This window comes from Lotus japonicus, chromosome 6, assembly GCF_012489685.1.
Source record: "Lotus japonicus ecotype B-129 chromosome 6, LjGifu_v1.2".
NCBI lineage: Eukaryota > Viridiplantae > Streptophyta > Magnoliopsida > Fabales > Fabaceae > Lotus > Lotus japonicus.
The window spans coordinates 42,430,173-42,453,437 of record NC_080046.1 but is presented as its reverse complement, the minus strand read 5'-3'; the positions used below and the strand labels follow the sequence as shown (position 1 = coordinate 42,453,437).

At 36.7% G+C, this 23,265-nt stretch overlaps 3 protein-coding genes and 1 pseudogene across 10 annotated transcripts; 1 reads left to right on the top strand and 3 right to left on the bottom strand.

The window, feature by feature from the left end:
• Positions 1–4,107: 4,107 nt before the first annotated feature.
• LOC130726748 (zinc finger CCCH domain-containing protein 18-like) lies at positions 4,108–8,646 on the bottom strand. 8 transcript variants are annotated; one of them, XM_057578058.1, is made up of 8 exons: positions 8,235–8,645; positions 6,675–7,523; positions 6,415–6,573; positions 6,127–6,306; positions 5,734–5,807; positions 5,446–5,598; positions 5,248–5,314; positions 4,108–4,706 (listed from the first exon to the last, which is right to left on the bottom strand). In XM_057578058.1, exons 2-8 carry the CDS (start codon positions 7,505–7,507, stop codon positions 4,637–4,639), a joined length of 1,536 nt encoding a protein of 511 aa, XP_057434041.1. In that variant the 5' UTR covers positions 7,508–7,523; positions 8,235–8,645; the 3' UTR covers positions 4,108–4,636. The 8 variants fall into 8 exon arrangements, with proteins under 8 accessions (XP_057434041.1, XP_057434040.1, XP_057434038.1 ...); XM_057578057.1 differs by having other exon boundaries at positions 4,108–4,709; positions 8,235–8,644; XM_057578055.1 differs by having other exon boundaries at positions 5,248–5,338; positions 8,235–8,643.
• A 2,865-nt stretch (positions 8,647–11,511) lies between these two features.
• LOC130725343 (disease resistance protein RPM1-like) lies at positions 11,512–16,713 on the bottom strand (annotated as a pseudogene).
• Positions 16,714–16,839: 126 nt separating this feature from the next.
• Positions 16,840–19,087, top strand: LOC130725342 (mitochondrial import inner membrane translocase subunit TIM22-3-like). The gene is made up of 5 exons (XM_057576580.1): positions 16,840–16,984; positions 17,449–17,513; positions 17,648–17,720; positions 17,802–17,855; positions 18,334–19,087. The coding sequence occupies exons 1-5, from the start codon at positions 16,840–16,842 to the stop codon at positions 18,597–18,599; spliced, it is 603 nt and encodes a 200-aa protein (XP_057432563.1). The 3' UTR covers positions 18,600–19,087.
• Positions 19,088–19,353: 266 nt separating this feature from the next.
• On the bottom strand, positions 19,354–22,876 carry LOC130724032 (disease resistance protein RPM1-like). Its single transcript, XM_057575192.1, has 2 exons — positions 19,932–22,876; positions 19,354–19,599 (listed from the first exon to the last, which is right to left on the bottom strand). The coding sequence occupies exon 1, from the start codon at positions 22,726–22,728 to the stop codon at positions 19,966–19,968; it is 2,763 nt and encodes a 920-aa protein (XP_057431175.1). The 5' UTR covers positions 22,729–22,876; the 3' UTR covers positions 19,354–19,599; positions 19,932–19,965.
• Positions 22,877–23,265: the final 389 nt, after the last annotated feature.

Genomic DNA, 23,265 nt, shown 5'->3' with positions numbered 1-23,265 from the left:
AATCCTCTGAGTAAACCCTTGAATCCCATATCCATGCTTTATGTTTCAAGTTAGAACATGTGCTAGCTTTATACTTTTCTATAATAGAACGGAAGTTTGTTATAGATTAGGGACTTGTTGTGGGGTTACCTCTTCTATGCTTGTTACTAGGAATATAGGAAGGGTTGGGGTTTGTTGGCCTGAATTGCATGCTTAATGCCTTTAGCAAATGTTTAGGTTATCAAGGAATTGTGCTTATTTTTTGGCTTGAGAGGATTGTCTATGCGAGGCATCGATAGATGATAGATTAGGCTAGAACATCAAGGAGAGACTCGGAGTTTTGTGGATAGAATAGGTTGATTAGAACTGAATTAGTCAAGCAAGAACCCAAGGCATTCTCACCATTGATTATCACACACTTATCTTTGTTAGCTTTCTAATTAAGTATCACAACAATCAATCAACCTTTAAAACTGAATTTTACTCGCTTTCCTACCGTGAACTCGAGGCTTAAACTGAATTGCCACACCAATTCCCTGTGGTTCGATAAATTAAAACCGGGTGAATTCCGTACACTTGCGGATTGACCAACATGCTGCACTATAAGAACTAGAGTCACTCATAGCATGATAAGGTTGAGAAGCATCTGAATTATATGCATCCTCATTACAATATGTATGATCACCAGAGTAACTATCTACCGACTGAAAATTATTAACTGATCCAGTGTTATGTGACCTAAAAGAGGGTGGAAACCATGAATCTTGTAGCATGTATCAATTGTATGACCTGTTCTAGGGCCTCTACCAGATCCTGAATAGTATCCTCTACCATTATTAGCATTAGGAGCAGATGTGGAATTTCTTCCACCATTGTACTGATTTCCTTGAGAATAACCTCTACCTCTACCATATCCTGACCTACTGTTAACTGCATTTAACATAGATCTTGTATCACCTACATTCTGACCAGAATTTCCTGAACTAGAACCAGATTTCCTCTCTTGTTGTATAACCATGGAAAACACCTCATTAAGTGTTGGTAAATGCTTCATAAGTAGAATTTGAGATCGAACCGTAGCAAATTCTTAATTAAGCCCAATAAAAAATCTAATTATGTAATCTTGATCCTTGTAAATCTTATCATCACTCTGACATGAACACCTAGCATTGCAAATGCATATAGGTTGTGGTCTAAAACCATCAATCTCTTCCCATAAGGTTTTAAATTCAGTGAAAAAGTTAGTGGCAGAGGATGATCCTTGGCTCAGATTGGAAATTTCACTTTGCAATTCAGAAATCCTAATCAAATCTACTTGTGAAAAATGTTCTCTCAATTCATTCCAAATATCAATCACATTCTCAATGTAAACTAGATTTTGAGCAATTGAAGTAGTAACTGAATTCATGATCCAAGTATGAATTAGATTATTATTGCATCTTTCCCATGCAAAGAAGAGTGAATGATCTACTTCTGGAACTGAAACGCTACCACCAACAAACCGAAATTTGTTCTTCGAACTCAAGGATCTTCGCATTACAAAGTATTCATCTTCTTCTACATATACTACAAGATGCTATTAGATCATAACTATTATACTACTCTACCACACTATATTCTCCTCCTCAATCTGTTAGTTATAACTACCATAACCACATCTTCTTCACAGCTAGATGCTGAGCCATTGATGCTTTAATTTGGCTGTGAATGATTGTGAGTGTGGGCTTTACTACAAAACGAAAAGTGTATTGATTTCCTTGACAAAAAAACTGTATCTTGAATTTGTAATAAAAATACTGACAATTAAACATAGACAAAAGGCGTGTAATTAAAACAGAAAATATTAGAAAAAAAAGTAGAAAATCACATTTTTGTTTTACTTCAAAATTTATAATAATATGTAAAATAAAAGTGGCTTACAGCAAAAAAAAAAAAAAAAAGTGGGTTACGGCTTTGACTCCGGATAAGTGAGTTAATTAAAATTATCAAGTAAGAAGAGTTGATTTGGCTTCATGAACTACACTCTGACATGCTTGCGGCTCCGTTAGTGGAGGGTGTATTGGATAAATGACTTTGGCTCCTGAACCCCGGTGGTGCTTACTCTGTTAGCTCCTCTTACTCTTTTTTACAGGAACCGGAATTGGGAGAGCCTGACACCATATTTAAGCTAATTTGGCGCTCAGTGACCCCTTTTTTTCAACAGTGCTCGAACTGATTAAGTGGAGGTCTTGGCTTTGGAATAAGTCAAGTTTGCATGATTTCAGAAATTTTCTATTTGAGTGGTATAATAACCCGGTGTTATGTGTTCAAGGGCTCTAATTCTTGATTGTGGGAATGTGGTGGGCTTGGAATTTTTGGTGCAGTTCTGGTATCTACTTATATTGTAATTGCTCATCCATGTTGGACTGTATCTTTGTTGGGGTAGCTCACGATTCTTTTTCTTCTCCCATGTGTATCAGTAGGTGGTTGGGTTTCATGTTTATTTCATGCTTTTCTCCTTTTCATGTATTTTTTATTTCTATATGGTAGTAGTCTAATTTTCCGGTCAGAATCTCGACAGTAATGTCTCTGTTAGATTCTCTGGTCGAAATACGGGAAAACTCCATTCAATTCTCGATGGAAACGGAGTTTTGCGAATTCTCCCCGAAACTGGAAGATCATTTCGAGATCTTCGAACATATTCGAGGGTTCAATGGCTACTTCCTCTATCTCATGTATTTGGTTTAGCACCCCTTGTGCTAAAATTAAATACAATTTGGCTTATAAAAAAAAAAGAATGTGAGTTTTTTTTTTGTTTTATTACAAACACCCCACCAATGAGTTTTGGATTGGGTAAGGATGGCTCACGAGTTAAAGCTCGCATTGGCAGCCCCCATTCAAAGTTTTAAAAAACAATTGTTTTAAAGCCTTCTTTGTAGGCAACCATTAATCAAACATTAGTTTCAAGGTAATACTTTAAAGGTAAAACTAGACCAAAATAATTTGCTTGTTTTTTATTTTATTTTTTATAAGCAGACATTCTTAAAGAAGTACAAAAGGTACCTCAACCCCTTATACAAAGTTCTCACACATTTCTAAAGAAACAAGAAAAATGTGAGAAATAAGATCTAGAACCTGCAACAATGCATAAAATGAATGAATTACAATACAACAAAACACAAAAGTGGTTCACTATACCACTCAGAAATTGCATGAGAAAAGTTCTTATTCTTTTCCTTCAACCATGTCCAAACCTTTAATCGAACCTGCTCAAACACCTTCTTGGATTCGGTTCCTCCTCCCTGGAAACCTTGCCATTTCTAGCAATCCAAAGCTGTCAAACTACTGCAACCCAAATTGCATATAACCCCCTTGCTTCCTTAGCAGTCCTGCCCCCCACAAATTGCCTCAAGTGTTCCTTCGCTGCACCTGGAAAACGCAATACTAGCAAAGCCAATTTGCAACCCTTGCCCAAACATGCCATTGGAAATTGCAAGAATAATAATTTGCTTGTAATAGCCTATCTAATCTTGGAGGTTGCTTGAACGCCAAACTTATTATTGTAAAAAAAAAACAAAACCAAGGATTTTGAAGGTAATTACGCAATAATCCCATTCTTGAATGATGTTTTGCATTAGTTTAATATTTTGACCCTCATGTTATGTGGCCTTTGTCTAGTGCATGCAAACTATGGTCTCAAAGCCTGAAATGGATTTGTAGTCACGGTGGCTCAGATTTAAGACATATATACCATTTGATCTTAATGAAAATTTTATACGACCGACCTTAATTGGACGACGAAGATTTCTAAAATGCGTGAATGCAGGGTTTCTGTGACAATAGGAACCCAAATGATGCAGTCAAAATATGTAGTCACCAAATCAGAACCATTGAATGAAGATCGAACAATATAAATTTAATTGCAACAATTTAGTATGAACTTGAAATATGAGTTGTATGATCTCCATTTCAACGACTACGATTTGATGATTGCACTAATTGTACCATCGTTTGACTGCATCAAATCCAAATCTAAAGTATTTAAACTTGATTGCTAGTCTACTTAAATAAGTAAGCAACATATATTTTCTTGGGCATCAAGAAATAAAGGAAGAGGGAAAGTTGTTTTGTCCTTTGGATAGCATTAAAGGCAATCAAAATAAAATATTCTCTTTTATTAATTTGAAAATGATTTCTAGCATTGTTTCAGGACAATAACAAAGAATTTGCCATCCAAAAACATTCAAAGAACACCAATAGACAAATACTTATAAGGGCCTAGTGAAAATTATTGTAAATTTACTTGTTCTCAATGAGTAATTGATTACTCTTTCTATCCTAGTTCCTTTCATCCAGAAATTAGTTCTTAAATAAGCTCCTAACTACACTGTCTTCTAGAAGCCAACCAAACCTTTTGCCACATTTATGTAACTAAAAACTATAATTAACCTTCTTACATGTGTCACTAAATTGTTGTTAATTCCACCAATTCAGATGTGAAGAACCTCGTGTTCAGCTTGTATGTACTTGCCAGAGACTTTGACTAAACCGATGCGCTAGTTGAGAAAAGAGATCAATCAACAGAAAGGACTGTGTTACTGTTTATATGAAACTAGAAAATTTTCCTTTGGTCTTGAGCTACTGTAACTCTATATCTCTGAGTGTTTCTGAAGCGAAGCTACATGACTGCTGAAATTCCACTATCTACTGGAAATGAAAAGGGACTGTCTGGAAGATTCAATACTTGACTGCTGCATAAAATTATTTCATAAATAAAGAGTTAAACAATTTTAGTTGTGCCACAAGAATAGTGGAGTTTGAATTCTCTACAGTTATAGAATTCCTAAATACACACAATCATCGAATCTAAGTTGTTCGATCAAGAGCAAATTACTCATATCTTTAGCTATTTTCTAGCTGACCAATCTTGATGAAAAAAATGAGCCAACCGATCTTGATCAAACAGTGCAGATTTCTTGACTGCGTGAATGTAGGTTTTCCTGGTGTGGCAAGGAACCCAAATCCGAGAAGAGGGCAGCCACCGCACTACGTGTTTGGAAAGAATAATACCATCCACCGTGTGAACGAGTAAAACAAGCATGAGAGTAAAACAAACATAAAAAAAATTATTGGTAGTTCATATTTTGCTAAGGACAAGAGAATGATGTTCAACAAAATGACATGTTTAATGAAATCATTTAAGTTACTAACATTGAGAAATGGGCATCTAAGAGATTGTTTGGATCAACTTATATTATGAAGGGAAAGCTATTAGCGATTGATTCATACCTGTCCTCATCAGTGTAATTGGCATTTGTATAGCCAGGTTTGTTGTTTGACTCATGACTGAAAGATTCTGCAAGATGGACATTGAAATGATCTGCAATGGAAATATTTGAATTTGTACAAAGATACAACTTGGTAGGGAGGATAGAAAAGGAGAAATGTAATGAAACTTGTGAATATGCAATCCATGTCGCCACTCACCATCTGAAACTTTTAACCCATCCATGTTGATGGACAAAGATTTTTGGGTCAGTTGCAGCGCTGCAAGATGCCTCCTCTGAAATTCAAGGGCCTGCTCTTGCTCTTCAACGAGCAGCCTCCTCAGCGATCGAGGGTTTCTGCAACTTCTCGGAACTATAAACGTTGTGTTAGATTTAGTACAAAAGAAACAGGCTAAAAGCAAAGTATATGCATATCATTATAAACATTTAGAACTTTCACATGACTTGGAGAAGAAAAAAGTAGGATCCAAACTAGAGAATATCATACTTGAGATAAATTCGGTGTCGCTGTAATAGTGTGGGGAATAACAATCAGGATGCTCGATTCTATCTGGGTACTTCCTGCATCCAAATTGAATTACACATGGAAATAACAAGAACAACATTAATAGTGAATAAGACTTATAAGAGGAGGCATTTCAGAAACTATTATCATGATAAGATCTAAACACTTATTTATGCTACTTAGCATTTGCCAATGTCAATGTCTCAAGAACATGGGAACTGTACTTGTAAAAAGTAATGATAATTATATAGTCATTTCAAGCTTTCATCATAAGCAATACACTTACATTGGCAATAGAAGAATTTGAATCCATAAAACTAAAAGCAACCTCCAACAGAAATAGAACTGAAAGAAAATAACAAAAAAGAAATCCACCTGTCCAAAAGTTTTGGCTTCTCCTTGTAAGGTTTCACAAGAACCCGAGATCCACGAACATAATGCGGAGTTGCCTTATCCAAAATCATCTTAACAGTTTCTGGATCAACAAATGTGACAAATCCAAACATCCTTCTCTGCTGGCAAGGAATCCTTACATCTTCAACACACCCAAAAGTGCTACAAAGGAAAACAAGTTAAAGCGATTTGAATTTTCTACCATAAAACCATTAACTACAAAGAAGCATGAAAAGTATGAGTTACATTACATCAAATGTAATAATTTACCTGAAGTAGTTTGAGACATCCTCCTCAGTGAAAGTGCTATCAGCTGGAAATGTCAGGTATATTTGTCTTAATGCACTAATATTATGACCAAACTCTACCTTTCCCCGGGATTTCGGAGCATCTTCTGCCAGAACCACAGCATGCTGACCATGAGGCCTGCTAATTAACCGCGACAAGACTCAAATTAGAAAAAAGAAGGATTCAATCAATTTGTTACATACAAATTTCTACAGAAAATTTCATTAATCATTAGTCTTCACCTGTCAATTACGCGAATACTATTGTTCAATCGGATGAGAAGCTTCGTTAAACTGTAGCCAGACTTACCGTGTCTCTGGCTCTCAGTTAGGTACCCTTCTGCCTGCAGTACCTTCTTATACTTATCATAGTATGCCATTGGAAGTGAAGCGATTGAAATAGGATTGCCTCTTTGTTTCAGGAGCTCAACAATTTCCGACTCTAACTGCGCTAGTGAACCCGGTGAAATCGCCTGATTGTCGTTAAAACCATCATTTCCATGCATCAGAGAGAATATCTCAGGCACAACTTGTCCATGGTAGTATCTGCAGCTATTCCCATGCCTGCAATATCCTTTGTTGAAATAGTGACAGGTCTTGACTTGAAATTCTGACACATTTGGAAACCTTCTACCAGCATTTCCACTTACATTGCCAGGTGATGCCTCTAAGCCATAGTACTCATTAGCAATTTTAGCACCCCCAGTAGTTATAGTGTCTGCATGATTCTCCAAACTGAACATTGGGGCTTGCTTTTGAAGTTCTGGCATAGAATCCCAGTAACCCATTGAAATAAATTCTGCATTCTGGAAGCTTTGTGTTGAAGTGGAAGTGCTGGGGGAAATTGGGTTGAGTGAAATTGGGTGAATGTTTGATTTAGCCACCAATTTTTGAAGCTCGGTTTTCGCCTTGAGCGCGACTTCGCGGATCAAATGGTCTGGGAATGAAGCCAGTTTAACCATCTCTTGATCAACATGGTCTTGCAGAAGGAGGTAGCCAATGATCTTTGTGGCATGCTCTGGCTCAAATCTATGAAGTTTATCAAAAACAATCCTTGTGTACTCTGAAATGTCCATAGTTTTTATCTTGTCACTGCAAAAAGTTCCAATAACCTTAGGAAAATAGACATGAACCATGAAGAAACACAGTAGCACATTGCTGATTATTGCAGATTGTGCATTAAAACCAAGTCCTATTGTCAAAAGAAGAATTTGCAGATCTAACTGATAATAAAAACTAGCCAAAATATGAAAAACAAGAAGATGAAGAAGAGTACTGAGAAAAGACTTTTAAGCAAGAGATTCTAGGCCATGAAACTAGTTACAAATCACATAAAACAAAAGGTGATTTTCTTCAACCAGATGTCAGTCTAGGCCATGAAACTAGTTATAGGCAACTGAAAACCTAATAGACACAGGAATACCCTTTTAGACAGAAAAACACTCCATGCAGCCACTAGATGGAAGCATTTTTAATGCAGAGTAGAATTGGGTTTTTTTCTCCTAATTTGGAAAAGAGCAGGAACGAATGCTGAGAAGTAATCAAATACCCAAAAAAACTTCAAAATTTACCCTTTAAAACATGCTTTCCCTCCAAGCAATTAGTCACTTACAAGAAAAATAGCCATCATTTCCAAGTGAATTCAGTACTTGCTTTTCAAAATTTGAGTTCAAATGTGGAAAATGTTACAAAAAAATTCAAGAATCTCACAAACTTATTTTTATCTATGAAGAACACATGCAAAAACGGAGTACATAAAAAACAAGAAAACAAAAAAGTAAAATTGCAAGGTTCATATCATACCCATCAAACAGCAGGAGATAAACGGTATGCAAGTGCTTCAAGCACAAATCTTTTCAACACCTGCTCATTCCACTTTCTCTCTTTTACAAAACCCAGAACTTTGTTTTCCATTCAAAGAGCCATATCATCATAAATTAACAACCAAAGAGGCAAATAGAGGAATGCTTCTGAAAAAGCTCAGAATGCAGAGATAAGCAAATTTTCTGTCTCTCTCTCTCTCTCTTGCTCTCTTAGTGCAGTTAAAAGGCAGTAACCAACAAACGCACACTAAGCACTGACACACTCAGTTTATTTTGACTCTTTCACTCTGCTGTGCTGTCTCATTATATTTGGTTTCCTTAAATCCCTCTTCAAAATCACACACAGCTGTTAAATAATCACAGATTTGAGGCAAAATATTCTGCTTCATCTTAGAGGACCATAACTGCTCCTTGAACTGCGTCAGTTACCAAACACCCTTGAATTAAAAAATATAAAATAAAATGTGACATGCAATCATAATCATAATAGTTATTATTGTTTTTTCGGAAAAACCAATGTGCTAAACTTAGGGGGCGTTTGTTAGAGGGTTATAAAATACATTCCCGGGAATGTGATGTGTGGGAAAGTAGATACCCACGTTTGGTAGGAGATTACAAAAATATATACCCAGGTATGATATATTCCCGGGTAAATTATTTGGACATGTTACCATGGTGGTCCATTCCCAAGCTTGAGGGTGGGTATATCAAAGATACCCAGGCATGATGAGATCGTGGGATTGAATTTTGTACGATAAAGTTCCATTTTGACCCTTTAATATGTTTTAATACCCACGTTTTATCCAGCAACCATTCTGTTCCGGGAACCCTGACCGAGGACAGACAGGGGACCTAGGACAAGGCTGGCCCCACGGAAAGTCCCAGACAAGGGGCAGTTTGGGGGAGGTCAAGAGCCCCCTACTCCTGAGCCCCACCACCAAGGGTGAGGACAAGGAACCCGGGGCCCACTACCTAGGGGTTGACCTAGGCCAACTACCCTAGGGGTAGGTTGGCTGGTGCAGATCCGTAGGGGCCCCCAGACCGTTGGATCACTGTTCCTCTGCAGGGGATCCAACGGTGATCCATGCCCCCAAGTACGAGTCATGCATGACGTTGCATGGCTCCAACCCTAATCCTGCCTCTCCTATATAAAGGGAACACTTCTTCAATCCAAAGGTAACGTATCCTCTCTACTCTCACCATTCTCACCACTTCACTCACTGACTTTAGCATCGGAGTGTCTTGCAGGAGCCCCTCCCGGGACCTTGCCAGCTTGGAGTCCTTCAGCTCGTCCAGATCCCCTCACCTACCCCTCGTCAACGGGTAGTTTGGTCTCTCCCAGACCACATTCCACATCCATTTCTGTTTTTTTTAGTTGCATGTTGTTGCCTCCATTTGCATCTTCTACTTCAGTGATTTAAGGCAAATGCAGTCTAGTGAAAAATATTTTGAAAAAGGGATAAGTTTGTGACTTTTCATTTTGAGTTAATTAATAAAAAGATGCTACTATTATAAAGTTTTTTTTTGTTACAACTATTTTTTTTTAACTCTTGTTACAACTATTGTTATAAAGCTGTTTGTGCATTTTTAATGCTTACATTGAAAAAAAAAATTTAAACGTATTTTTTATTTAGAAATTTCATATTTTTAATACTTACATTGAAAAATATTAAACATATTTAAACATTATATATAATAAGGACAATTTAGGAATTACATCATTTATTCGCATTCCTAACGAAATGTATGTTTTAATTATTTTTAAAAATATAAAAAAGATTCCCGGGAATTAAATTTATTACCAAACACATTTTTTGAAGATTCCCGGGAATAACATTCCCATATTAATATTCCTGGGAATAGAGACTCCTGGGTATCATTTTTCAATTCATGTAACAAATTATCTCTTAGGATTAGATCATGTGTATTGTATGTGTACGGGTCGGCAACATGAGTATGACATAGATTTTTGTTGTGTCTCTATTTAGGGAAAAAAACATGTAATAAGGATGTGGGCCTTATTGAACCTGCACCACATGATTGATCCGAAATTCTGAAACTAAAATCTAGTTGGCTGGGTGGGGACATGGCAATGGAAAGATTGACACCTTACAAGTAAGCTAACGCTAAGCTTGGTTTGTGGTGGAACATTTTTCAATCTGTTTGGGAGAGAGAAGAACACCAACCATTGGAAATTGGAATGTGACACAATATCTTATAGATGAATAGTGTTTACTTTTTTTTTTAGATAAGCGAATAATGTTTCCTTAACATACTAATTCCACCTCCATCTTAGGAGATTAATTAGAAATGAGAGATTAATGAATGATATGATTTGTGATGTGATATGAAATTCAAAGAGAAACAAGAAGAAAAATATGTGGAAATGAGATGGAAGAGAAAGTGAGATGTATATGTATTGTAACTCCTTATAATGTATAAGTTGCATTAAATCCATTAACAAGTAGACTCACTCCACATGGTGAAGGGTCCACTATTTCTCACTTGATAATGGATGCTTGTAGGTAAAGGAGATGGAAAGCCTTTCAAAAGTGACTGAAACTCAATTTATGGCAGCACAACTCTGTTTTTGGCAAGTTCAGTAACAATGTTCAAGCACAACTCTGTTTTTGTCCAATGGAATGCTGTACCTTATTGTAATTGAATAAGTCTGGAACATATAATGCAAATTCCTTTGGTTTTACATTGGAAAAATAAATTACAGAATTTACGGATTGATCCCTAGATCTTCCCCTCCCCAACCCATATATCACAGCTCTTACTACTTGAGTGAACCTAATGCAAATTCCTAAGCGCATGTTTAGAAATAGTCAAAATACCACTAAATAAGAGTCTGTTTGGTTTTCAGTTGGGTCATTCACTCAACTCAACGAATGTATTCCGTTGGCTGAATGTGCATTGAAAATCGTGTTCTCGAATTTCAATGCTTCAAACAGACTTCCTAACTGAAAACCAAACAGACACTAAATCACGTAGTGGGGTAATCGCACAATAATGTTTTGTACACATCTTTTCCACCTCCACCTCACTTGAATAAGAAGAGAAATGAGAGTAATGGGTGATATGATGTGTGATGTGTCATGAAATGTAGAGAGAGATAAAAAGAAAAATGTGTGGAAATGAGATAGAAGAAAAAATGAGGTGTGTATAAATCATTACTCATGTAATCGTGTGAAATTGATGCAATAAATGATTGATTTTAGGACTCAGGAAACATTAGAAAAGCATATAAATTTATCATAACTTCATTTTTCTTATTCCAAAACAGAAACAAAAGCAAGTCTTATAATCCTTGATAGAGAAGTTCTCATAAAATGGTGCATACATAGGACATCACAAGCATTTCAAATCTCAAATCAAAAGCAGAGGTTTCATATACCATTATTAAAGGAAAAACAACACATTTTTTTTATATTTAAGAACTGAAGTGCCAAAGCTGAAGCAGTAAGATGAAGTGAAAGTTCAAGTGGAGCGCCTGAATTTCCATTTCACTCTAAGCCTATCACCTGCCAATTCAGATAAAGTTTTTAAAGAGCATTATAAAGATGAGACTCTGTAACCGTTTGGATACTGACTTATTAGAGTTTATTGGAGCTTAAGAAAGAACACTATATAAGCTCCAATACATGCTCTTTACATTGAAAGCATTGCAGTAAAAATAGCTCTTGATTACACAAAACAAAACCTTAACAATTTCTTATTGCTGATTTGAATTTTTTGTTTCTTGTTTCTATTGAGTGCTATAAAACTGAAGTTGAGAATAAAGTATGAATTACCAATATGTGTTGATTCTCCATAAGCAAGGTCTCACATTTGAGTCTAGTTAACGAATAAAAAAACTCCGCTTGGACAACTAGTTCTACCCTGATGTGAATATTCCCCACTCAAACATGATTGTCTCCTATGAATAATACATGTATTACACCGAAAGAATAAAACATACAATATAGAGAAGAAAAAAGAAGTCAAAACTCAAAAGTAAGGATATTTTAGGAATTAGATAAAGCATGCAGTTTTTAGATGATCAACAATAAACATTACTAAGAATAGAGTTATGATACATTCACATTTTACATTATATTTCATCTTATTTTCTCTTCCTAATTCTCTCTTATTTTCCTATTAGTGTCATATCACATATCATATGACTAATTTCTCTCTTTTTCTTCTTAAGTCAGTAAAGTGTAAGGAAAATTGGAGTGTGAACAAACATTAACTCCTAAGCAAAAAGTTATCATCATTATGCAGCAATTAGGAACAAGGATGAAAAAAACACACCTTGAGTGATGAATAACGTCGTTCTTGAATCCTTCTATGAGATCATAGGAGAGAATTTTCACAAGGGGCACATGCTTGATGGCGGTGGGGTGCTTTGGTCCTCTAATGCTCTGGTTAAACTCAATTGACATATCACTGATATCAATAACTTCAAGTTTCTTTAAGTGTTGGATGCCAAACAGCCAAAGGGTAGCGTCCTGAGTTGGGGGATAGACATTAGCCTTAGCATTTTCAGAGAATGGAGAGTTCCTCTATCAAAAACGATGGAACTCAATCTAAGCAACTGTTCAAGGTGTAGTTCCTTTAGTTTCTGGAACCCTCCACCTTAAAAATGCAGAGTTTTCCCTTCATATGAATGATCAAATAGATGGAGGTACAACAGGTTTGGCATGTTTTGCAGTGATTCCAATGGCTCATCAGTTAACTTGTAGGATCCCAAGTACAATGCTACAAGATTTTGGAGCTCTGGAACCAATTTTGGAATTTTATTCATCTTCCCACATAGGAAAAGATTCCGAAGCATGCGTAGCGGTGAAATAAAATGATGCAAATCAATGACTTCACCTTCTGTTGCAATATGTAGCTTCTCCAACTGTCTCATCTTACTAATGGAGGAACATAAAGTGCTTCCTTGTTCTCCCCACAGTCCTCTAAACGCATGTAGGCTCAATTCCCTTAAGAACCTTAGCTTTCCTAGCTCCCTAAGTAGCTCTTCTCCTCCTCTTCCTCCCTCCTGATCTATTTGCAGTTTACTTAGTGTTTGTAGTGATGCCATGCCTCCATTGTTGTCCTTTAGCAGAATCAAAGACAGAAAATCACCAAGGAGATGTCTTAGCTTTCCAAGTTTGCTAATCTCCTTTGGCATCGTCAACACAAGTGTTTCCCTTACATTCAAGGTCTCTAGGTTCTGGAGGTTACCAATGGATTTTGGAAGACTTCTTACTCTTGTATTCTTGAAGCTTAAATACTTCAAGTGGATCAAGTTCCCTAAATTTTCAGGAACATGATCCAAAGGGGTAGATTCAAAGTCAAGTATCTTCAGCTTGTATTTTGAAGGGATACTCCTTACAAAGTGTTGAGGTAATTTTTCCTTTGAGAATAAGAGAAACGACCGAACATGAGAGCTTCCAGTTCCACTACTTGCCATTAAATCATTGGAAGTTGCTGATACTGATAGGCGTCGACTTATTCCACTTATGGTTGTCTGTGACCCATCAATAAACTTGCAGAAACATAAATCCTCAACTTTTCTAAGGATCATTTCGCGTACTAGGTCATGAACACAGAAAAATTCGGCTTTTCCATTAACTGTAAGTGAAGATACTTGCACCAAACTTCTGTGGATCAATTCTGTTAAATATCCTTCTGCAACTGCCTCCAATGTTTTCTCCTTATCCTCTTTGACAAACCCTTCTGCTATCCATTGCCGAATCAATCTCCCTGACGCAACTTTATAATCTTCGGGATATATTCCGAAATAGAGGAAGCATGACTTGAGATAGTAGGGAAGATCATCATAACTAAAACCCAAATTTTTTGTTAACCCAATCAAATGGGAATCTTTCTCTAGTTCTGAACTTTGATGTTCACTAAACCTTGTCCACTCAAATTCATTTTTCTCTTTTGTAGATAAAAAACCACCAATAGCCACGATAGCTAGTGGTAATCCTTTGCATTCTTTTAACAATTTCATAATATATATCAAGAAGCTCTTCTGGACAACCTCCATCAAAGTCAAATTGGAACACCTTCTTAAAGAACAACTCCAAGGATTGTTCTTGAGTTAGAGGCTGCAGCTCATGCTCTTCAATAGGAGAATATTTCTTACAAGACATCACGAAGTCCATTTTTCTTGTTGTGATGAATATTCTACTTCCATTTCTATCATCAATGACAGCAAGCTGAATCTCATCCCAAAAAATGTTTGTTCCACACATCATCAAAAACAACAACATACCTCTTTTGCTGCAAGTAGTTTCTCACTGCACTAATCAATGAATCTCGATCCATTTCAAGAATACCTTGAGGAGGAGTCTCTTTTGTTTCTTCGCACAACTGCTGCAACATGTCTATCAACAATCCTCTTGCAGTGTATGACTGAGACACAATGATCCAAGCATGATAATCAAAGCTTTCAATCACGTTATGGTTGTCAAAAACTTATATTGCAAGAGTAGTTTTTCCCTGCCCTCCCATTCCCACCACAGAGATAACAGTACGTTCTCGTCTTCCTTTTACCAACCAACTAATCAATTTGTCTCTTGGGACTCCAAAGCCCACAACTTCAGCTTCCTCAATGTAAAGAGAAGCCATTCAAGGGTCGTGCCATTTAACATTTTGGCTTCCTCGAGTGCTGATTGATCCTTGTTCAAAAGAAGGTTGGTGTTGGAATCCATATCTATCACTTCTATCCTTGATTCGACAAACACATGACTTGATGTCCTGAATCTCAGACGCTATGTGATGGAGATAGAGCTGATGTTGTTGTTCCACATGGATCATATATTCATCAATGACATCTTCGATGCGGAAAGCAAGTTCTCTCACCTGCTTTACCGATGTTTTTACTCCTTCACTGCTATTAGAAATTGGGATGCCTATACTCAACCACAAAAGCTAGCTCAAGAGTTGAGGTTTGCACTACCCTTATAAAGAGAAGCCATTCAAGGGTCGTGCCATTTAACATTTTGGCTTCCTCGAGTGCTGCTTGATTCTTGTTCAAAAGAAGGTTGGTGTTGGAATCCATATCCATCACTTCTATCCTTGATTCGACAAACACATGACTTGATGTCCTGAATCTCAGACGCTATGTGATGGAGATAGAGCTGATGTTGTTGTTCCACATGGATCATATATTCATCAATGACATCTACGATGCGGAAAGCAAGTTCTCTCACCTGCTTCACCGATGTTTTTACTCCTTCACTGCTATTAGAAATTGGGATGCCTATACTCAACCACAAAAGCTAGCTCAAGAGTTGAGGTTTGCACTACCCTTATAAAGGCTATCTATGCTCTATCTCTAGCCAATGTGGGACTTCTAACACATCCCCTCACGTCCAGGACTGAACAACCTGGAACATGCGATCAACAACAACGGGTGCTCCAAATATGGGAAGTCTCCACAACAAACAACACATGGATCTAGGATAGGCTCTGATACCATATTAGAAATTGGGATGCCTATACTCAACCACAAAAGCTAGCTCAAGAGTTGAGGTTTGCACTACCCTTATAAAGACTATCTATGCTCTATCTCTAGCCAATGTGGGACTTCTAACAACTTCTCTTGTCTCCTTCATCTACATCAGCTCTTGTATCTGAATTGTTAAGGAAGGCTTGCATGCTTTCTAGTTCATCTTTTATGCCTGCAAATTCTATGGGGAGGCCCCAGAGAAGAACTGCATCGTTGGTTAACACTGGAAGCAATTTCTTAACTGCGAAGGAAACTGCCATTTCTGCCATTTGTCATCTTGCTCTATTTTTTTTTTTTCTTTTGCTGTTTTGTGAGTAGAAGGATTTGTTTTGTTTTGCTGTTTTGTGAGTAGAAGGATTTGTTTTGTTTTCCCTGAGACTTGTTTAGTGGCACGTTAATAGTGAGATGAAGACTTTGAGTTACCCTTCAGATCCTTCTTTTTTAAATTTTTTGTGCTACTGCCAGTGGAGAATATTCTTGTGACTTAGCTGATCTGTGAACTTAATTAAACTAATATTAGTTCTATTGTTTAAGGAGAACGTTCTTGGTCATGCTTATGTTGTCAACTTGATTGTTTTGTAGGAATGATTTTGTTTTGAATGTCCAACTGGCTCTACATTTTCAAGTTCATACTTCATGCTGAGAACTGCTACCAACACACTCTTTTAAACACACATTTTAACACACTCTATCTTATTGGTTTATTTTTTCAAAAGTAACAAATTTAATAGGTTAGACAAATGTGCTTGTCATTTTTTAAAATGGATCAATCATATGGTGTGTGTGGAAGAATGTGTTGCTAGCACTCTCATGAAAAGAATGAGAAAGACTTCATTGTTTTTCTTCCATTTGGTTGGTTTCTGTAGAAAACTTTGTTTTTATACTTTCAGAGTTTGATTGGCGGTAATGACAATGTGGATTACATAACGTCCAAAGCCAAAGATTGAGTCTCATAACATCATTATTAAATCTTTATACTTACTATGCAAGATAGCAGTTGGCTAATTTATGATTGTGATTAGCAATGTTCATTATCAATACCAATAAATGCAAGACCAAGACCATGTTCACTTCACTCCATTGTAAAATTATGGCGTTGAATGAAACAGTTAATCCGGTTGGTGATGCCAAATCTGCTCCCAATTCATCAAATCCTGTAGGCCCTGCTGGTTGTCTTCTCTTCTTCGCTGCCAACTCTGCTTGCGGTGCCTTCACCGGCTCCATCTTTGGCTATGGTCCTCTCTCTCTCTCTCTCAGCTTTGTTAAATTTACTTGAGAACAAGTAAATGTCCAGTATACAGGAAAATATTTCTTTTTGTGGTGTTATCATTTCTAGCTAGTTTCCATTTTTTTCCCATCATCTCTCTTACTTGCTCAGTACACTAACTTTCTTGGATTTGGACTCTTCAATGTGATGTGAAACTATGGGGTGGGGGTGGGGGAGTGGATGATTGTGAGGTTAAATAGGCTGCATAGATTTCCCAATTTGAAATTAATCTATATAATATATTCCTGACTAGTAACTTGGAAATGAGACTTTTGAACTAAATTGTCTCTTATATAAAGGACATATTGATGTATCTAAGCTGCCAGTAGAAACCTGGAAGAGGATTGATTATACTTGACAAAGTGGAATTCTGAGACTTCAGTAGTTAGTCAATTTTTCTGATTGTGCGGAAGGATGCTTTTTAACTGGCAGGTGCTGGATTGGTTAAGAAGAAAGGCTTTAAACAATCCCTTATAGAAGCAAGATCTAATGCAAAGGCATATATTTTAGAGATTAGTCTCCTTTACTTTCTGTTTTGCTTTTTACTATGTAATAAGTTCAAATTTTTTCTTTGATTCATGTTTTTAACTCATTGATACTAACCTGTTATCTTATGTCTCCACCCCATTAGACATTTGCAATTTTATCTGGAGTTGATAGTTTGGTTGTCTGCATCTTGGCAAGGCTTCGAGGAAAGGATGATGGTAAAAAGCATTTAACATAAAATGGTACTTTTGTTGTTTGATGTTCTTATCACTGATAACGTGGATGTTTCATATATGCAGCTATTAATGCTGGGATTGCTGGATGTTGCTCTGGTCTTGCTATAAGTTATCCTGGTATCCTTTTCTCTTTTAACCGGTTAATTGAAGAACTGATTACCCTTTAATTTGTATGAAACATTCCCTAACTTCTTGGGCACCTCACCATTAAAATGATGGATAAAGGGGAGGCCAATTTGCCTATATTGACTAACAACATGTTTGATAATCCTTCTACAATTGATTTTAAAGTCAAAATCAATTATGATGAGACGCTTCTGAGTACCAGAATTACCAAACATGCCATAAATAGTCTGTTAAACATATGCATATTACATTCCTATATATTAACCAAAAAAACATGCATATTTATACCTTTCCTTGTTGATAACTTGATATCTATGAAGACACATGAACCTTGGTGTTGTTTGCTGAGACAGTTTTGTCTCTAATTGCGATTTGATGCAGAGTTCAGAATTCAGTATATGCAGATTTAAATTTGATTTTCTGCACTTGTTTTCATTGTTATTATGACTCATACTCCAGTATTCTCCAGGTACACCTCAAGAACTTGTCCAGAATTGCCTCACTTTTGGGGCTCTTTCTTTTATCATTGAAGGGCTAAGCAGGAAGCAATCAGCACAAGCATTAACATTAACATGTCCCCTTTCAAGCAAAACAAGTGTGCAAAGGCACAGCTATACACCTCCCTTTGCACTTCCCCTTCAACTCCCTCTTTCAGATGAAATGCAAAGAGCCTTCTCCTCATTCTGTGAGAATTTGAGAAAATGCAAAAAGGACATTTTCCCTACATCTAATTGAGAACCAAGATATCATGCCTTTTTTTTCTTTGTTTGCATCACTTAATTGTAAATATTCTATGGATCCTATTTTAGAGTGTAAAGTTTATAAATTAGGAATTAGAGAAATCAGAAACCATTTGTATTCAATAACTTGTTTTATGTTAATCATGCTCCTAGTGGATATAGTGTGTTATACATACACATTTGATGTTCAAGAGTTTCAATTAAGAAAAGCAAGTTAAAAATGCTCAAGATATCAAGAAAGAAACAATTACCTGTCTTTACAAATGACTAAATACAGGGAGTGCAGTTACAACTGAATAAAAAAAGAAGTGCAATTACAGTTTTAAGTTGTAACCCTATTAATAATTTAATACCATTTTCTTTCTCTGTCTTGAAATGTCTATAGCTCAATTTTTTCCTTTTTAGGGTAACTGAATATTTGTCGGAAAGGGCCAAATCAATTTTTTTCTGCATCTTTCATCTTTGAAGTGATTTCACAACAATTGTACGTTGAAGCCTAACCATCATGTAAGTTAGAAGGTTGGAAGTCATTGGCAAATAAAATCTTGGCTGAACCTCATTTCATGGTGGATTCTAATATTAGGCTTATATCTCTACCTCTAACTTTCACAAACTGGTAATTTTCTTTCATCGAATTGAATACTATACCTTGCTGTAATTGAATAGAGTAGGAACATGAATATCTAATTCACATCTTGTTAGCATACTATGAAAGCATGGATACAACAATGAAGGAGAAAGAGAAGCTCTCATAACACAAATGATACATTTCAGAAAGCCAATTCTCAAATCAACAGCAAAATATCTTGAATCACACAATAACTTAGTTGTTTCATATACCATTATTAAAGAAAAACAACACATGTTTTTTTTTTTTTTTTTTTATCTAAGAACTGAACAGCCAAAACAGAGCAGAAAGATATAATGTAGATGCAGTGAAAGTTCACGTGGAGAGTCTTCATTTCCATTGCCTTCGACTCGAGGCCTATTATCACCTACCAATTCAGAGCAAAGCATGCATTTTAAAAGATAATTACGAAGGTTAGACTATTTACAGTGAAAGGATCACAATAAAATAGCTCTTGGTGGGGTGAGATGGCTCAAGAATAACATACACATGCATATAATTTTGAATTCTTGATTAGATATTTTTGTTCTTGAACTCTAATGATTGGTGCAGAACAAAATAAAGAATACATATTATATGTAAAAGTAGAGAAATTAATTTAGAAATTAGATAAAGCTTGCAGTGTTTAGATGATTAGACAACAGACATTACCAAGAATATCATTTGCAACTATTTGGAACAAGGAAGAAAAAAGCACACCTTATACTTGCAGAGTTGAACACTTAATGATTTTTTAACTCCTTGAGTAAGGAATGACCTCGGTATAGGATCCACGTGAGCGATCATAACTGCGAATTTTTACTTGGACCACCTGCTTCATGGCGATGCTTGGTCCTCCACTTGGAAAAGAGCTCGGGTAAACATTCATATAATTAAGTTGGAGAACTTCAAGTTTGTCCAAGTGCTGGATGACAGAGGGTATCTTCTGAAGTTCGGGGAGAGACGTTAACTCAAGCATTTTTAGAGAAGGCAGTGCTCCTCTATCAATAAGGATGGAACTCAATTTAGGCAAGTGTGCAATGTGTAGTTCCTTTAGTTTCTGAAACCCCCCATCATGAAAATACAAAGTTTCACCTTCATATGAATGTAAACGACATGAGAAATGCAAGTACAGCAAGCTTGACATATTTTGTAGTGATTCATCATCAGTCAACTTGGATTGCAAGTACAACTTTACAAGATTTTGTAGCTTTGGAACCCAATCTAGCAATCTATTTATCTTCCCACACAGGTAAAGATCCTGAAACTTTTGTGGGGGTGAAATCAAATGCAAATCAATCTCTTCAGATATTGTTGTGTGAATATGTAGTTTCTCCAAGTGTTCCATGACATTTATTGAGGAACTTAGAGTGCTTCCGTGCTCTCCCCTAACATTAGTCAGACTCAATTCCCTTAACAGCCTTAGCTTTCCCAGCTCTCTAATTAGATCCACTCCTCCATCTTCATCTATATACACCTTCTTTAGCGTTTGTAGGGATGTCATGCCTCCAATACCATCTTTTAGTTGAACCAAACACATACTATCTCCCAGAAGATGTTGCAGCTTTCTAAGCTTGCTAACCTCCTTTGGTATGTCTCTCACACTTGTCCCCCTTAGATCCAAGGTCTCAAGGTGCTGGAGCTTACCAATGCATTTTGGAAGACTCCATATGCCTGTTGTCCTTAAGCTTAAATACTTCAAGTGAATCAAGTTCCCTAAATCTTTAGGAACACAAGTCAACTTATTTAATTGAAAATCAAGTACCTTTAGCTTGTATTTTGTAGGGATTTCTCTGACAAGGTATTCAGGTAATTCTTCATTTGTGAAAAAAAGCAATGATCGTATGTGAGAGCTTCTAATATTTCCAATTAAATCATTGGAAGTGGTTGCTATTGATAGGCGCCGACTTATCCCACTTAAAGCTGAGCGTGACTGATCATCTTCACCAATGAACTTGCAAAAACTTAAATCCTCAAGTTTTTTAAGGATCATTTCACGTATCAGGTCATGTACACGACAACCTTCAGCTTTGCCATCAATGCTAACTGAAGAAACTTGCACCAAACTCCTATGGATCAACTCTGTTAAATATCCTTGAGCAACTTCCGCCAAGGTTTTCCCTTTTTCCTCTTTGACAAACCCTTCAGCTATCCACTGCCGAATCAATCTTTCCGATTTGACTTCATAATCTTCAGGATATACTCCAAAATACAGGAAGCATGACTTTAGATAGTAAGGCAAGTCATCATAACTAAAACCCAAAATTTTTGTTATACCAATCAAATGAGAATCTTTGTCCAGCTCTGAACTCAGATTTTGACTAAACCTTGTCCATTCAAATGGATTTTTCTCTTTTGTAGATAAAAAACCACCAATGGTTACTATTGCTAGTGGTAATCCATTGCATTTTTTAACAATTTTAGAAGATATCTCAGTAAGTTCTTCTGGACAACATCCATCAAAGTCAAATCGGAATGCCTTCTTATAAAACAACTCCAAGGACTGCTCTTGAGTTAAAGGTTGCAACTCATGCACTTGAACCAGAGAAGATTTCTTACAAGACATGATTACCTCCATTTTTCTTGTGGTGATAACTATCCTACTTCCATTTTTATTGTCAATCACAGCAAATTGAATTTCATCCCAAAAATGTTTGTTCCACACATCATCAAACACAACAACGTACCTCTTTTGCTGCAAGTAGTCTCTAACTGCATTAATCAATGAATCTCGATCCATTTGAAGAATACCCTGAGGAGGATCTCCACAAAACTTGTGCAGCATGTCTCTCAACAATCCTTCTACAGTATAGGATTGAGATACTGTGATCCAAGCATGGCAATCAAAGTGAGCAATCACCTTGTGGTTGTCAAAATCTTTTTTTGCCAGAGTGGTTTTTCCTTGTCCTCCCATTCCCACCACTGATATAACCGCGCGTTCTGCTCTTCCTTTTAGCAACCAACCAATTAGTTCATCTTTTGGCACTTCAAACCCAAGAACTTCAGCTTCATCAATGTAAAGAGCAGCTGTTCGGGGGTCATACCATTTGGCATTTTCCCTGCTGCTTGATACTTGTTGTTGGCGTTGGAAGCCATATCTGTCACTTCTGTCCTTGATTTCACGAACACATGACTTGATTTCTTGAATCTCAGAAGCAATTTGATGACGACGCTTCAAGGTTATGATCAGTTCAGCAATATTATGGAGTGGAGCTGCACATCCATGCTGATGCTCTTGTTGCTGGTGTTGTTGTTGTCCCAAATGGATCAAGTAGTCATCAATGATGTCTTCTATTTGGAAAGCAACTTGTCTCACTTGCTTCACCCATGTTTTCACTCCTTCACTTCCTTCATCTGCTGCAGCTCTTCTATCTGCATCCTTGAGGAAGGCTTGGATGCTTTCTAGTTCATCTTTAATGTCTCCAAATCCTCTGTGCAAGCCTCTGAGCAGAGTTGCTTCATCTGTTAACAGTGGAAGCAGATGATCAACAGCAAACGACACTGCCATTTCAGCCATTTGATCTCAATCTGAGAGGGGAAGACAGACTGTGTATCGATTGGTATATACTATAGTGAGGGAAGACTTTGAGTCTCCCTTCCACATTCTTTAATATTTTTCTGACTAAATTGAGACGTTTTTTTTTCTTTTCATCTTTTTTTTTTCATTTCAATTTTGTCGTACTAGATGGATTTTTTTTACTTTTTATTTTTTACATTGCAAAATTAACAACAGAAAGGAAAGAAACAGGAAAACTAAGGCACACATAAAGAGTCATTTAGAAGGAAAAGTTGAAGCTCACTCTCAGGCTGATTAATTAAACGAACACACGGGGAAAAAAGACTATGTCCATACTTAGCAAGCCAATCCGCTGTTGAATTACTATCCTGATGCACCTAATGCACACTCACTCTCCAATCCCTAGTCATAATTTCCAGAATATATTTCAGAATTATACCCTAATAATGATGAAGAGCACGATCCAGGTTCACTCCCTCTAGAATGATAACTAGCTTCTCACAATCTACATCACACAAGACCTTTCTATAGCCATGG